The sequence below is a fragment of the Alligator mississippiensis genome, chromosome 3, assembly GCF_030867095.1.
Source record: "Alligator mississippiensis isolate rAllMis1 chromosome 3, rAllMis1, whole genome shotgun sequence".
In the NCBI taxonomy this organism is placed as follows: domain Eukaryota; kingdom Metazoa; phylum Chordata; order Crocodylia; family Alligatoridae; genus Alligator; species Alligator mississippiensis.
This window is the reverse complement of record NC_081826.1, coordinates 248,070,530-248,088,293: the sequence shown is the minus strand read 5'-3', so window position 1 is coordinate 248,088,293 and position 17,764 is coordinate 248,070,530. Positions and strand designations below refer to the sequence as shown.

General features: G+C 43.6%; 1 protein-coding gene across 2 annotated transcripts in view; it reads right to left on the bottom strand.

Annotated features, from left to right (window-relative positions):
- The window catches only part of HAPLN1 (hyaluronan and proteoglycan link protein 1), a 126,937-nt gene that overhangs the window by 32,322 nt on the left and 76,851 nt on the right, over positions 1–17,764 (bottom strand). Inside the window, exon 3 of one of the 2 annotated variants that reach the window (XM_019483058.2) lies at positions 13,131–13,499. In XM_019483058.2, coding sequence (XP_019338603.1) covers positions 13,131–13,499 — 369 coding nt within the window. Of the gene's footprint in view, positions 1–13,130; positions 13,503–17,764 lie in introns of both variants that reach the window. The other variant, XM_006270185.4, reaches the window with a different exon arrangement.

The window sequence follows — 17,764 nt, the reverse complement described above, 5'->3', positions numbered from 1 at the left end:
GCTACAGGGAAACCAGCACGGGTTCGTAGCAGGTAGATCATGCCTGACTAATCTAGTCTCTTTTTATGACCAGGTTACAAAATGCCTGGATGCAGGAGTAGGGGTTGACGTCATATACTTAGACTTCAGGAAGGCCTTCGATACGGTATCCCACACCATACTGGTGAACAAGTTAAGAGGCTGTGACTTGGATGACTACACAGTTTGGTGGGTGGCGAATTGGCTAGAGGGTCACACCCAGATAGTCATAGTGGATGGGTCGGTATCGACCTGGAAGGGTGTGGGCAGTGGAGTCCTGTAGGGCTTGGTCCTAGGACCGATACTCTTCAATGTCTTCATCAGCGACTTGGATGAGGGAGTGAAGTGTACTCTGTGCAAGTTTGCGGATGACACAAAAATGTGGGGAGAAGTAGACATGCCGGAGGGCAGGGAACAACTACAAGCAGACCTGGACAGGTTGGACAAATGGGCAGAAAACAACAGAATGCAATTCAACAAGGAGAAATGCAAAGTGCTGCACCTAGGGAGGAAAAATGTCCAGCATACCTACTGCCTAGGAAATGACCTGCTTGGTGGAATGGAAGTGGAAAGGGATTTTGGAGTCCTAGTGGACTCCAAGATGAACATGAGTCGTCAGTGTGACGAAGCCATCAGAAAAGCTAATGGCACTTTATCGTGCATCAGCAGATGCATGATGAACAGAACCAAGGAGGTGATACTTCCCCTCTATCAGGCGCTGGTCAGACCGCAGTTGGAATACTGCGTTCAGTTTTGGGCGCCACACTTCAAGAGAGATGTGGATAACCTGGAGAGGGTCCAGAGAAGGGCCACTCGTATGGTTAGGGGCTTGCAGGCCAAGCCCTATGAGGAGAGACTGGGGCACCTGGACCTCTTCAGCCTCCGCAAAAGAAGGTTGAGAGGCGACCTTGTGGCTGCCTATAAGTTCATCACGGGGGCACAGAAGGGAATTGGTGAGGTTTTATTCACCAAGGCGCCTCCGGGGGTTACAAGAAATAATGGCCACAAGCTAGCAGACAGCAGATTTAGACTAGACATTAGGAAGAACTTCTTCACAGTTAGAGTGGCCAAGGTCTGGAATGGTCTCCCAAGGGAGATGGTGCTCTCCCGTACCCTGGGGGTCTTCAAGAGGAGGTTAGATATGCATCTAGCTGGGGTCATCTAGACCCAGCACTCTTTCCTGCCTATGCAGGGGGTCGGACTCGATGATCTGTTGAGGTCCCTTCCGACCCTAGAATCTATGAATCTATGAATCTGTGAATTTTACATGAACTGTATTTTATTGCCAATGGATGTTAAAAGTCAAACTCATAGGGATACATTTCTAATAAAATAATAGAATAGAATCTAATAGAATAACATAGCTTTTAGCTATGTTAATCAATTCATTTAGCAAAGTTGACTGACTATATTTTCCTTCTCACTGCTGAAAATATACTGATTACTATTGTATTGTCATTGTAGCACCAATGATGACAGACAAAAAGGGATGGTCCTTGCTCCATTAAGCTTAGAACATAAAAGATAGGGAGACAGGCAAGGGGAGGGAACTCAGAAAAGAAAAACCAAGAGGGATCTTCTGTGCAAATCAATAAGACTGATTACAAGAAATATGGCTGGTACTGATTCTTTAAAAAAAATTTCATGAGTGGATATGAAAGGCGGCAGCTACAAGAATAAAAAAGGCATCCTTTTAGACCATGGGTGGGCAGAATTGTGGATCCGGCTGGCCGCCAGACTCCATTTCCCAGCAGCTCCTGCCTACATCACTGAGGCCAGTTTCCATGGAGATCCCATTAGCAGTGGTGCCATGACAGTACGGGGTTGGGGTTTCCATGGAAAGTAGCCCCAGCAGCACTGGCAGGGCACAAAGCTGGGCAGGGGCTACTTTAGACCCGGGGCTGGGATCTTGCAGCAGTGACAATGTGGTCCGGAGCTGGGGCAGAGCCATGATCCGCTGCCTGCAAGCCCCTACTTAGAGACTGATTTGGCCCATGGGCTGGACCCCTGTTTTAGACCAAATTGACCTCCCAAATTTCTGAGTGTATCAAATCAGTACATTTCACAATCTGCATATTTGTTTCAATTATAGATCTTTTAGCACTAAGAGACAAGGTAAAAGGAATTATTAGAATTCTTCTGTGGTATTTTGGGAATCTTTTTATGTGCAACTTGTTCATTAGCTATTATAGGCTTTGGACATGTATCTTTCTCAAATTAGAAACTGAGGGAATAATGAAAATGTAATAAGTTGCCTAGATTTTGTTCATAATTAATACAATAATATTTAGCTACTGTGTAGTACTTTTCACGTGAAAGTTTCATGTGCATTAAACAGAGTGTAAGCATCATCATCCTCATTTTACAAATAGGGAAGCTGAAGAACTGAAAGATGATGTGATTTGCACAACTACATCCAGCAAGTTGGTGGCCAAGGTAGATCAAGGACCCAAATACTTGGCATACTAGTTCAACTGTTGCTAGCAACTAGACCATACTGGGCGTGTCTACACATATATTTACATGCGCCTAATCTGAATGCACCTTTCCTTAAGGTGATGTAGGTGTGCATTTACACATGGACATGCTAGTGCACATTAAGGTGCATTAAATTTAGGCGCGAATAGTTGTCGCAGCAGCACACATGAGATGTGCTAATGTGCATTAATGCAGTCTATCCATTGATGCACACAGCGTTAATGTGTATTAGCACATCTACATGTTTGCTAGTGTGACTTAGCTATTCACGCTTACATTTAGTACCTGCTTTATGTAGACACATGCTTTTAATGTGCCTTAAATTGGGCTAAGGTGCATTAAATGCACATGTGCAAACACGCAAACTGTCTCTTTAAACTATGCCCAAAATAGAATCACTTCCCTTGATTTAAATACCTTCCCAAGTGAAATGGAAATAAGTGTCATCCATTCACTTATTTGGTTTTATTCTTTTGAGAATGAATTAGAAAAATGAAATAAATAGAAGGCAGAAGTGATATATATAAAAAAATAAAACAATAAAAAAAATAACTGGGATAGAATATAAATAGAAAGAAAATTGAAAGAAACAGAAAAATAAATAGGAAAAAATAAATAAAAACATATGGTAACCTATTTTGAACCATAGCACAAACATTAAAATAATCATTATTGCTATTTCAAAGCTTAGATTAAAATACTGTTCAATTTCTATGTATAACTTATTTAATGAATTAATGAATAGGAGCAGAATACTAGTATACAGCTGGAGAGAAAGAGGTCCATTGAGGTAGAGGTCAATTGCTTTCATTGATATGATAAATTTGCCTTCATCTAGTCTAAGCTATATTGTTTGGTACAGTGAACTCACAATGGAGTGAACGGTTGGTTTGTACTGCCAGGGCATTCCTGGAAATAAATGGGTTTGTCTCTCTGCCAATGAATACCCTTGGGGCCAGAATCTTAGGACATTAGCCTATTGATGTGGAACTTTCCCACTGTGAGATTAACTTCATTACATGTAGCAGATATAGAATGTTAGGATCAGAAAGGATGGGCTGATATACCTTGTTTTTGCCAACAGACATTGATTTGCTCTGATATGATCTCTTTATACATACAGACAATTGCAGTCAAAACCAGCACTTTAAAAGATAAAGGTGAGCTGAGAAAGGAGTAGGAAAGAATGAAAGTGGATAAGTATGAAGATTACAGCACGTCTAATACCAATCATGACCAATGTCATGTTTTATAAAGTTTATTTTTTTTTAGGAGAAAATGTGGACTTATCTTAGACTCAGATTGACTTAGGTGCTTATACTGTTAGGTGCCCTGGTCCAAGAGTGCTATACTCAAAATTTCTTCCCTTAAGTGTCTAAGGAATTAGACATCTACATTTTCAATAAATTCTCCAGTTTCCTAAAGCTCTGCTTCTGAATAGGCACAGAAGTGCCCTCATCTTGTCTAATCTGAGAAAGCTGGCACCTAATGAGTAGGTCCAAAAAGAATCCCTGAACTGTGGGGCTATGTGACAATGGATAAATATACCTCTGAGCTGATTTGGAAGGAGTGGGGTAGTTGCTGCTGGGAGGTGCATCAGCTGTTACAATATAATTACTAAGTCTCCGTGGTCCTGAATGAATTAGGGTTAAACTTGCAATGGTTTTGTAATATTTTCTTCCTCAAACTGGGTTTCTAGAGGGCCTGATTTGGAACATATGCTCTGAATGTTCAATATCCATCAACAAGAATCAACTCTTCATAAAACACAACCCATTTCATTTACAGAGGTGGTGGGAGATGGTGCTTTTTATATAGTAGCTTGTGTGGTTAGAGAACTTACCCAGGAAATGAAAGACTTGGGTATAATGTTCACCTTGGCAGGTTCCAAACCCTCTGCCACAAGAATGCTTTAACCAACTAGCTACAAGATAGGCTAAATATTGGACAGTCTTCAACCATCCTGTTGAAAGTGGGCCACTTTATAAATCAAAATTCAAGATTCACTGAGCCAGAGAACACATCTGTCACAGGGTACTAAGATGAGCCTACTCCTTTAAGGGCAGAAGTAGCCTGGCTAGAGAGTCCTGTGAGTGACACAAAGCTCCACAGCTGCAGGCTAATGAGGAAATCAGCTGGCATTGGTGCACGGTCAGCTGGCCGGAAGGAGGCTGGGCCCTGGGCACATATAAGCCCCAGGGCTAGGGCTGGCAGGAGTTAGTTCTCTGTCACCCACCAAGCTTCCTGTGTGAAGGAGCTACCTGGGGATGTTGATTGCCTGATCTGCTGCCTGGAAGATTAATAGGGCTCCAGGAGCTCATAATGTACCTGGGAGGGTGTGACAGCCAGAACCAGAGGGATTAATAAGCAATAATGTGTGCTTCTTGGAGGCATTTGGTGTTTTGCCTAAATAGGTAATATTAGTTAATATAAGCTTGTAAGTTTGCAAATGTAACTTGTCTGTCATAAGTTTAACCAAACTGATAAATTAACTGTTCATGGAACTGACTGGGCCCCAGAGGCAAAGCTGTAGCTGTGAGATTAGCTGGCCTAACGGTTTTTTGCTCAGGGTTCAGCCTTAGCGATAAAACCTAGATCTAACTGCTAGGCACACCCAAACACATTCCAGGAAGAGGTATCCCAAGAAAGCATATTCAACTGAAGCCTAAAAGGGGTTGGGATTTAGGCAGAGCAATGTCAATTTCAAACCTAAATGTGCTGCATCACAATTTGCTTATTGGATAAACCTGAGTCTGGGTAGTAACCTTTTGTGATGATTTTGACACCTTTCAATCCCATAGGGTAACAGCTATAGGGCAAGATTGTGAGTGGCCCTGAAGCCAACAGATTAGCATAAAACTAGGTATAAAAAACACATGCATCAGGTAACCAGCAGGAAGGAGGGAACAGAACGGTCATTTCTGTCCCCGGCCTGGACCCCGGACTCCCGGTGTGAGTGAGGATCGGATCCTGAGCAAGGGCCCTTCCCCGGTAAGCCCTCTGACAGCGTTGATCTTCAGGGACGCCTGACTTCGCTGGAACCACTTGGTGCGCACCTGGCATTGAGGGACTATCGATAAGTTGCCAACCCATGTCTGTCTATTTGTTGTTTTGAACACCCCAGTGTGGCTAATACCCTCACAGTGCCCAGTTGGCCTGTGACAAATTGATCTATCTATCTATCTGTTATTATTATCTGTTGTTATTATTTTACTATTAGCTCTTGTGTATTGCCTTATCTGCTTATCGCATTTATCTTTCTGTTAACTGTTGTGTGTGTGTAAGCTATAATAAATTTGCCTTTATTCCACTCCCAACTTTGCCTCCTCGATCCAAAATTGATACACTCACAGTGCCCAGCTGGCCTGTGACAGAGGGGCTGGGAGTTGCACAATATTTAGGAAGAAGTTTGTTTCCTTAAAGAGCCAGAGTGTAGTGCAGAGAGCCCAGCACCAGAGGGGCACAGTGACAGGGGTGCAGACAGCTGGAGGGGCACAGGAACAGGGGCTGCAGAGCCCAGCACCAGAAGGGCACAGCAACAGGGGCCAGGGGCCCAGTGACAACAGGAGACTGAGTTAGGCCAAGACCTCATCTGAGGGACAATATTTATATACCACCTGTGAAGCATCGGGCGTGGTAAAGGGAAGGTTTTGGAGCCACGCATCTATCCCATAAGGCTTAAGGTGTCTCATGAAGCACTGACTTGGAGCAGGACCTGGCAAGGGATTTCAAGAACCTGCAGGGATGAAGGGGTCTAACAGAACCATGACCACACAAACTCATTGGCAGCCTCCCTATTTATTATTTATATTAACAAGATGTGGCAGGTGAGAAAAGAAGGTGCCCACAGGGCGGAATTGACACAGTCATGGAGCCCTAGGGGTATCATGGGCATCCCTGGAGACCCCGCACCATGACAATGTCCTTACTTGTACAAGGGTTTGGGTTGTAGCCGTGTTGGTCTAAGGACATAGGCAGACAAGGTTCCTTGGGTGAATTTGATATCTTTTATTAGACCAACCCAAATGGTTGGAGAATAGTTATTAAGCAAGCTTTCGGCATTCCATCCAGGAAGAGCACACACCAACTGCTGCAGCTTCCTGAGCCTGATGAAGGGTTTTTGAACCCGAAAGCTTGCTTAATAACTATTCTCCAACCATTTGGGTTGGTCTAATAAAAGATATCAAATTCACCCAAGGAACCTTGTCTGCTTACTTGTACAACGACTTCTAAGTTTTTTTTCCCTAAGCCACCACCAAGCGAACCTGCTCCAGCTATAGTTAATAGAGGCATGGAGTGGATTCTTTCAGTTTTAACAGGAAGGAGCTAATAAATTTGATTTCAAAAGAGCTATGCTGATTTGCATAAGCTGAGGACCTGGTTCAAAACTTGTAGTATGATGAATACTATCTGAGTACATGTTCATACAACCTTTATCCTGGTCTACCCTTTACACAGAGCAAAAAAGACATAGGGTGTGCCTACATGTTGCCATGCTTTAGTACTTTCAAAAGGAAGTACTAAAGCATGGCGCAGTATGGGATGTTACTGTGCCATGTGCAAGGCACATGGGTAGATTTCGCTGCTACATCACCGTAGTGGTGCACTATACCTGGGGAGTGTGCTGCTATGGCAATGTAGCTGGCAATCATGTATAGACATACATGATCACTACATCACTGTAGCGCACCATATGGCGATGTAGCATGTCACTATGTCGCCATAGGGCACCATGTAGACGTGCCCATAAAGTACCTTTATCTGCCATGGGGAGTATTGTCCCAGCTGCAGACATTGCAGAGACAACTCTCTTTCCAAGACAAAAGGGACTTGCTTGGGATGAGAGAGAGGATGACAAGATAATGTCAGAGGTGATGCTGTAGCATGTAAAATTGCTGAGATAGTATATAGCATAAAAGACAACAGAGTAGCTCAGGAAGGGATTTCGGGACTATCTAGGGTCTGATATATGCCATATTGTCTTACATACAACATACCCCCAAATAAAACATGCACCTGGTTTTTGGAAGGTAGAATGTAGAAAAAAATGTTTTCAGAATGTGTGACAGAGTAAGTCCTCCTAGAAATATAGAGCATCCAGGAAGTGTGGTATCAGGATCTTTCTGGTATGGCAAACTGTCTTCTGTGATGCCACACTTTCTAGGCACTCTATGTTTCCAGAAGAACTTACTCTATGTTACACAATGTTAGGTACGCACCCTTGCAAGGGCAGTAGCAAAGACGCTAATTCTTATTGGAAGTAGTTCTCTATATAAGTTCTTGTATAATAAATAAAGTGTTGTTTCCTCATCAAGATACTTTCAGCACCTCACTTGGGCACAATAACTATGGCAGTGAGAGGGTAACACAGAACTCTGTCCCTTCTTTTTGCTGAGCGGGCACAAGTGGCAGCCATCTTGGCAGCTGTATGGCATGCACAGTGCCTCCAGGCTTGCTTCCTTTCCAGCAAAGAAAACAGCTTTTCTACTTAAAAGATGCATCCCAATTTTAGGGGGGATAATTTTGAGGAAAAGTGTATATGTGAGACAATGGGGTAGATATTGTCCTAACCTAGACATATGGCTAGTGTAATGTAGATACATCTGAGCCAGGTCTAAATTAGCTAGCTTGGGTACTTCTAGCAGTTTAGTCACAGTAGCCTGGAACTTAGTGTAGGCTTCAGAATTGCTTGAGAAACAGGGTTAATATTTGAGCAGTTAGCTTGTGGTGTTTTCCATGCTATCACAGCTGCATTCTGAGTAGTACCAAAGCTAGCGCAGTCATATGAGCTACAGTTACTAGTGTCATTGCAGTGTAGGTTTCTGTAAGCCATGTCTATTCTGCTTCCTTTCTGAGCCTATGGCTACTGTTGAGAAACAAGCCTTGCTTACTCTGCATGTTCATAGATTTTCATAGATTTTCATACACATTAGGGCTGGAAGGGACCTCGGAAGATCATTGAGTCCAGCCCCCTGCCCAGAGGGCAGGAAGTCAGCTGGGGTCATAGGATCCCAGCAAGATAAGCATCCAGTTTGCTCTTGAAGGTGTTCAATGTAGGCACTTGAACCACCTCCGGTGGCAGGCTGTTCCAGACCTTGGGGGCTTGGACAGTAAAGAAATTCTTTCCTATGTCCAGCCTGAAATGGTCTTGTAGTAGTTTATGACTATTTGACCTAGTCGTCATCCCTTGGGACGCTCTGGTGAACAAACGTTCCCCCAGATACTGGTGGTCACCCCTGATAAACTCATAGGTGGCCATCAGATCACCCCTGAGCCTGCGCTTTTCCAGGCTAAAGAGCCCCAGGACTCTCAGCCTGTCATCGTAGGGTCTGCTTCCCTGACCTCTGATCATGCGCTTGGCTCTTCTCTGGACTCTCTCAAGCTTCTCCACATCCTTTTTGAATTGTGGAGCCCAAAACTGGACGCAGTACTCCAGCTGCAGCCTCACCAAGGCCAAGTACAAGGGGAGAATGACGTCCCAGGATTTGCTTGAGAAGCATCTATGGATGCAAGCATCTACGGATGTGCTGAAGCATAGCCAGCAGGCAGCACGCACAGTTTAGAGATGTTCTGAATGCATGCCCCATTAATAGTGCCAGAGTCCATGCTCTGGATTGACCTATGGACAGTGGTTGCCCATTGCTAGCTCTGGGCACACAGAGAGTAGGAGTGGGTAGTAGGCCTTATTTCATTGATGGTGCTCCTAAACTCAGGTAAGAAGCAATATAAATATGGCCTAAGTTACTCTTGAGGCTCTTCCAGCCTTTCAAAACAGCCCAGGGAATGGAGAATGTAAAGCCTGCAAACTTCATTCCCTCCCCCTCTGTCACCCCTCAACACATATAGGGTTGTTAGTTCTGTATGGTAGTATTTGGACTCACATCACAGAATTTGACAATGGGTACCCATCAGCATTTCTCCTTTCTTTTAAACAGTACATTATAGACTAAAACTGATATCGCTTCAGTGATTTGTGTTAGAATCAGAGCAGCTGTACTGAACAGCTAATACAGGGTTTTTTTCTTGAGCAAGGCTGTCACTGAATACATGAATGCCTCTGGCAAATGGGAAAAATGGAGCCAAATGCCTTTTGCCTCCTTCTCATCTTTCTCTCCACTCAAAAATGGGTTTTAGTTGACTTAGCCTGTACATGTCTAATTTTCTCTAAGTCCTAAATTTCACAGAAGAATGTAACTCTTTATTAGGAGATGAACAATAATAATGGGGTGAAATATGTTAGTTGAATACTTTTGCCTTTGACAATGACACAGACACAGTGTTGGTCTTTCTGCATTGACAAATGGAATGCACCAGCTGGCAGTGCTACTAGGAGCTGAAAAATACACATAAAGTGTGTAAAGGTAAGGCTGGCCCCAATAGCCAGTCAGCAAGTATTTCTATGCAAATAAATTAAACAATACCATAGCATATAATAGACCTCTGTGAAGGTCGAGGATTCCTGTCCTTCATTGACTTGCAGGTGCACAAATATTTTTCTAAATAGTGCCAGCGGATAACTTGGCATTGACAAGGATTTCCTCTCAGATACACACCAGAAAAATATGCCTAACCATTCTGACTGTATAGCAGATCTCCCTGTAGATAATTTGCAGATCTATTTTCTTTAATTATATGGGAGTGAAAAACTGTTAAGCCTCTACATTTTCTGAAAATGTTGGCATTCTTTGGGAAACTACTCTAACATTATCCTTCTGTCAAAAGATTCATATCTTTTTGGGGGACATATACAGCCAAGCATCTCATGAAGTATGATGAAAATAAATATTTAGTATGATTTTGCCCTATCTACTGTAATAATTCATAATGCTGTCTGCAAAGTGATAGCGTCATATTTAGAACAAATGAAATCCCTCTCGGGCATCTTTCTGCTTTGGATGAGCTAGAGACTAAAATGGTTATACCCTGCATAAATCAGGAAAACCAGAACAATATTTTTATTTATGATGGCTGGTACAGTTTGTGGGCCTCAGATCCCCAGAGAACAATGTGGATGAGTTGAGTTCTCACTGGGTGTGTTTCCACTTGCATTAATGCACTGTTACTACTGCGCATTAAGTTTAGTACCTGTAATAACAGGTAATAACTAAATATGCAGTAGCTGACTCTGATGTGCAGTAGAGCTGGTGCATGGTCTTCTGGTGATGCTTAATGCACATTAGACTAATGATTTTGCCATGACATACTAATGCATGGTAGAAGTAGTCTACTGCACATCTAGTGTCTTGTGTAGATGTGCCAAAGGAAGACATACTTGGGTTTAATATGGTGGGGTTAGCAAACTTTTTGTGGGTTTTTTTTGTCCTTGAAGAACTCTTTTCACTAAAAAGAATCTAACAATACAAGGATGAAACAAAACAATTGTAGATGATGTATTGTGTTACCATGAAAATCAGTTGGAAATCAGACATTAAAGATATTCAGGGTCTTCTTACATTTGAGTAAATATGGTACGTGCTCTTCCTAAATAGCAGAGCTGTCCAACTTGTAAGCACTAGGGACTGCATGTCCCCTGGGCTACACCTCTGTGATCCATGGGCCCTCTGGGCTGCACACCATGCCCCAGTCACCCCGTGCCTTGTTGTAGCACTCATGGGGAGCCCTGGCCTCAACCTTAGCTACCCAACCACAGGCTCTCCTGCTGCACTGCATGGGTGTCTCAGGCTGTGTCTCAGGCTGTGGATTCCCCCTGCCACAAGCTCCCCTGACATCCTGGGCTGTGCTGCCTCTCTCCTGGCATGGGGACAGGAGGTGAAAGCCAGAGGAGGGAGGGAAAGCTCTGAGTCCCCAGCTGCTATTGCAGCCAGAGTGATGTAGGGAGTAACAGCTTGGTGGGATCCCAGGAGCTACAAACTGCCTCTCCAGGGCTGCATGCAGCTCACAAATCAGCAGTTGAACAGCCTAGCTAAAGAGGATGAACCAACATAACATATCTGTTTGAAATATTTATCCACATTTCATTTATGAAACTCTTGCTTCTTCTGATGTGAGATCCAGTTTTAACTGTCATAGCCATTTGGGGTTATTGCTGTATTCAGATCTTAAAAACAATTGTATTGTTTAATTACAACTGTAATATATTGCAGGCCTGGAACAAATAAGCAAACCTTCTCTTTTTTCTTAAATGGTTTTTAGAGAAAACCTAGTTTCGTACATAGCTATTAAATTAATCTTTTAGTTAAAAAACCCCAGAAGATCACAGCTGTTCCTCAGATTCTATAAGTGCCACTTCTCAAATAACTCCACAGATAAAAGGTAATGGTCATCTGCAGGACAGGTTGTGTATGTACAGTAAAAGCTCCATTAACCAGCATCTTACAAGCAGGCATGTCCTATTAACCGGCATGCCGGCTTGTAAGGTAAAGTGGCACTTCCAGGTTCTCCAAGCCCCCCCCAGTCCGGGGCACAGCAGGCTGCGCAGGGCCCGCCTACCTGCCCCTCAGGGCCCACAGGGCCTGCAGGAGGGTTGGCGTTGCAGAGGGAGGGTTGGCGATGCCGTAGGAGGGGTGGCAATGCCCCAGATGCAGCAGGAGAAGCAGCGGCCCGAACAGGCAAAGACGCCTGTTTGGGCTTCTCAATTAACCAGCATATTATCCCATGGGAGCCAGATGACAAAGCTTTTACTGTAATATCTACCAACCAGAATATTCAATTAATTTGAATTGTTGAAATATAATAAATATATGTTACTCTCTTTGTAGATCTATAACAATCATTCCATAGATCAGGGGTTACAGCACTGGCTGGCCCATCAGCAACAATACTGAGCAACATACTGTAGGCAACATGGCTCTTGCTGTCAACTTCAGTTGAAACCTTTTAATGTCCTGTGTCTATAAACAATATTGCAGAGCCTCACAGTTAGTCTGCTCCCTGGATGAGATACTAGCATAGACAATGCATTAGCTAATATTGAGAAAATTATTCCAAACATATCAAGATTTCATAGATTTCGTAGATTGTTAAGGTCAGAAGGGACCTTAGTAGATCATCGAGTCTGACCCCCTGCCCCAGGCAGAAAAGAGCACTGGGGTCAGATGACCCTAGCTAGGTGTTTGTCTAGTCTCTTAAAGACCTCCAGGGTCGGGGAGAGCACCACCTCCCTTGGAAACCCATTCCAGATTTTGACAGCCCTTACCATAAAGAAATGTTTCTTAATGTCTGCTCTCTGTCAGTTTATGGCCATTTTTCCTGGTAACCGAAAGGGACGCCCTGGTAAACAGAGTGTCCCCTATTCCTTGTTTCCCTCATCCGCCCCCGGATTAATTTGTAGATGGCCACAAGATCCCCTCTCAGTCTCCTTTTTGCGGAGGCTGAAGAAATTCAGGTCCCTCAATCTCTCCTCATAGGATCATACCTGCAGGCCCTTAACCATACAGGTAGCTCTCCTCTGGACCTTCTCAAGGTTATCCACATCCCTCTTGAAGTACAGTGCCCAGAACTGGATGCAGTCCAGCTGCGGTCTTACCAATGCTTAATAAAACTTAAGCTAAACATAGTAAGTGTAAGAGCTTTTTCATTCTGCCACTGCTGCTACAATTAATTTAATCAGTATTTAGGAAAAATATGTACTTGTTAGGCCTCCCCCAGACAGCCATGATTCATGTGCTACCTACCTTGTAAATCCAGAGTTACCATTGCTGTGTCATCCTCTAAGCCTTCAATCACCTCACATTTATATTTCCCATAATCCTCCAGTGTTACAGCTGTGATTACAAGAGAAGCATCATTTGAACTGCCTTCTTTCAGAAACACTCTGTCCTGGTAGTTTCCATAACTCTTCCTGTGGTGTCCCATAGCAACAAAGACGTCCACTTCTTTGAGGTAATCTGAGGTGAGTTTGGTCCACTTGACCCGGATTCTGTGGGTTCCTGAGCCAGCTGATATACTTTCACGGTAAAATTTACATGGCAGTGTAATGTTGCCACCTCTGTGTGAGAAGACTTTACTTTGTTCTGCTACCACAGATAGACGGGGGCCATCATCTTCTAGGATGTGAGAAAAAAAAATTAGTCTTCATTTCATTTTAAAAATGAGATACATGATAGATGCTGTAGTAAACATTAACCATGTGATACGGTAGATCTGCATGCTGTGTCCACTCACAGCCAAGTTATACTAATCAGAACAGTGGATATTGTACCCGTTCTGTTCTAATGTTGGATAAGGAACGCATGGGTATCTAACAGATATTAATGAAACCCTGTGCCTTGAACTGAGACAGTGTTTCAAATGCAGTCCTTACTTCCCTGGGGACTAAGCAGTTACTAATACACAGTTAATAATACATTGATTTCATTGGACCCTGTTTATGAAAGGGCAGCTTGTGACCCATCAGTGGAAAGGAGAAAGCAACTGCAATGTACTTCTTCACAGGTAACAACTGAAGAGTTAGCTGCTACTTGCACAGGAAGGACTGATGTGTAAAGCAGTGGTCTCCAACCCTTTTAAGTAGGAGATCACCTTTGGCATTTAAAAGCAACTCAAGATCTACTGCACGCCACTGCCACCACCCTCTCCCCCCTGCCCAGTAGGTACGTCTGTGGGGAGGGAAGTGGGGGGAGGTGGGGGGCACAGATTGAGGCAGAGGGAGAAAAAATTATTTCGGGGCATGCCTCCCCAGCAGGTAAGTCCTACCCGGCTGGGGCCGCACTCAACTTACCCCTATTCCTGCAGCACTGTCCCTCACTGTGGGAGCCTCAATCTAGCCCCCGGCTCTTTCTTCCCCCATGGACTGACCTGCTGGGCTGGAGCATGTGCATGCATCCACACGGCCACTCAGCCCCCCACCCCAGCCTCAGGTCAACTCCAAGAGGCTCCGAGATCTACCGCAAGAGCTGGATCGAGATTCAATGGTTGGTGACCACTTTCACTGCCACAATGTGGGCACATCTACACAGACATTTATTGCAGAGTTGCCTGATTAGCTGTATCCATACAGGGCTATTAGGCTGGAGTAAACTAATTAACTCCACTGGAGGATAGTACTTATAAATAAAAGTACTGCTCTGCTGTGGAGTTTTTTAATTCAACAGTGCTGCATGTGTAGATGCTGGCAGGGCTGGCTGGGGCACAAAGGTGCTTCAGTGTGATAGCTATCTGATGACTAGCTCTGCACTGAAGCTCCCTTATGCCCCAGCAAGCCCCTCTGCAGCACACTGAGTGGGGGGAGCAGCCCCAGCTGGCAGACTGACTGCCAGACTCCCCTGCCAGCCAGGACTGCTCCAACCCAGCTCAACATGCTATGGTCCTGGGTGCATGTGTAAACATGGCTCCTGGGATCAATAAACTTTGGCGTCATATGCACTGGAGTTTATTGCAGCACATTAATATGCACGTGTAGTTGTGCCCTGTAACAATCAGCACAATTAAGTCAGCACAACAGGGGAAGTAACTTGGACCAGGTAGAGCACTGATTGGTAACTTTTATGAAGTGAGGGCCATTTTAGTGGAGCTTAGCTCTAAGTGCAGACTGCTTCTAACTCAGTTCATGCCACCAGAGCTGGAAACGCAGTCACTGCTCACCCCACAATGCTGCTGCCGTTTTCCTGCCTTAAGGGTGAAAGTCCCCATTGCAGAAATTTCATCAAAGTCCCTCACTGATAAAATGCCACAGAACCCTCCCAGCCCCACAAACCAGATAAAAAGTTTCAGTGAGCCAGATCTGGCCTGCAGGCCATAGGTTGCTGACCCCCGAGGTAGAGGGGTCTGATTACTGATAGCTGTCCTCTAGAGCCAGAGGGAAAGAAGAGTGTATTTAGCAAGATAGAGGATAGTGAATTCTTTTCTTTGATCATCAGCATGGAGCTGATCTCCTATGATCACCAAGATTGAGCTTCTTTATGCTGTACAAATCAAAGGCCCCTGTACCAGTGTAATCTGGTAACCAGTGCAATATACATTTTTCCCAATGTACTCAGTGTTGCTCTATTATTAATTCTAAAGTGAAACCTGGAAAATTATCCAAAAAGTTTAATGCTGTGGGAGCCAGATTATAAGGCCTTTACTCACCCTGATGAGCACTTACTCCAGTGAGTAGTCCAATTGAAAACCACAGGTTTTGCCTGAAGTCCCTGCTTTCAAGCTGTTCCAGAGCCTGCTGCTGTTCACTCTTCCACTTTCTCCGCTTTCCTCCCCCCTTCCCCAAAATTCAGCAGCAGAAGAAAGAATGGGACGAGCTGTGGCAGTGCTCAGCTCCTGCTTTCATGAAGCTCTCCAGGCTCCATGCTGTGGCCACTCATACTTTTTTTCCTTTCCCCTGTTGCTGAATGGGGGGGGGGGGCAAATAGCAGTGAGTTTTGGACCTATTGAAAGCAGGAACTCAGGGCAGACCCTGCAACAACCAGCCAGGGAACACATGGAGTTCACCACATACGCAGAACTCTAAGACCTCGCTGACATCCATGATCACAAGAAAGGGTTTCAGCCACACTCCCTTTGGCTGTGGGTCACAAGCACAATGACCTCTCTTCACTGTGCATGGGCCACACACCTGAAGCAGGTATAGCTGCTGCTCCTCTGTCCCCATGGTCCTGGATCTGCCCACACCGACAGGGTACAATGCATTTATTCAGTTGACGTTTATATTGGCCCAAATTAAAGTACTAAAATACCAATATTTTATAATAATATGGTAAAAGCCAAAATGTGAAAGTGTGTCCAAATTTCTGCTAATGTTTTGACCTAGTTGTTGATTTTGGGTTATATTCAAAGAACATAAGTCCACCAAAATGTATCTGAATTTTTGTTACCACTTCCCATAACTATCTGAATTTTTTTCACTTGCCTTCCTCAAGCATCTTCCTCTTTGTAACACATGAAGACCTCTTCACCCTTGAGACTTTGGTCTATTGTCTCAGATGAACAAACACCTGAGTCAGCAACTCCTTTATCCTCAATGTTTCTACCCTAGATCCCTTGATTCAAGTTCCCTTTTGTCTCTATCAAGGCATTATGGTTGATATTCTACCAAACCATGAAATCTACTGTAAATTGAACCAGTTGCTCTTTTCAGTTATTTTGTCTCTGGGGCTTCTTTGTTCCCAATGTGCATCTTAATATACCTTGGGAAAATCCCAGGTTTTGGCAGTAACAGTTGGCCCAGTCAGCAAGCAGTTAAAATAACTTCCTTAATCACTCCCTCCTACTGTCATGCATAGCTTGCAAAAACTGACATAGCAAGCTCAGCTCTTGTGAAGATGGTTGTACATACTGCCATCTTTTACCATTAGAGACCTAGACTAATACTATGCAATGAATCACAAGGATCCACTTACTACAAGAAAATTACTAACTTCACTATACATATAGGTCAAGAAAACAGACTTAGCAGTTCCATCCATGTGGTCTGTATCTGAACTAAACTGCATCTCAAATATGGCACAAAATCTTGCTCCCATTAGCTCCTTATATAAGTGCAGAATCAATCGCGCTCTCTCTCTCTCACTCTCTCATACACACATGTATACACAACCATACACCAGCACATGTGCACATAGAAAGTATCTACACATTCACTAATGAGCTTTAGGTAATGTGCATTAAATCTAGTACCCCCATTGTTATGTACTAGAAAAATGTACATTAGCCTATTTTAAAGCAAATTAGCTGAAGAGCACAGTTGCTGGAGATACTATAATGTACATTAAATTATGCTAATTCCTACTGAAGTTCATGTGTAGATGTACTGAGTCTGTAGAACCTTATCCATAGCTTATTGAAGTCAGATTTCTGTTGACCTTAGCTTTGGTTTGGGCCTTTAGAAACAAAAACCTAGAAATGCAGGTGAAGATATGGTCAGTAAGAGGATTTTGAAAAGGGAACAGGAAAAGAGTAGGATGGGACCCTGTAAGGCAGGCTCAAATAAACTTCCAAATGAATACATCTTGTATTGTTCCACATATCAGCCATCTACAGCTATAGCTTGTTTTGTGCCTCCCATTGCTTTGACTGCAGTAGCTGATTAGGCACTCAGTGGCTTGTACATTTCTGTATACAGCCCCAGGCTTTTGAATGTTGGAAAACGTGCTGGATAAATGATGCATGCATTCCCCAATAATAGGAAACATATGCTTGACTTTTCTATACATTTCACATTGGGTACATGACACAGCAAGATTTAAACTCCTCAGGAAATGCTGCATTTATAATCAAAGCATTACTTCCCATTTGGAAGTTGTAATCACAAAGGCAATCTCATGCAGAAAATGTGTACGTATTTAAAGATAAAAGAAAAAGTACCCCACATAAT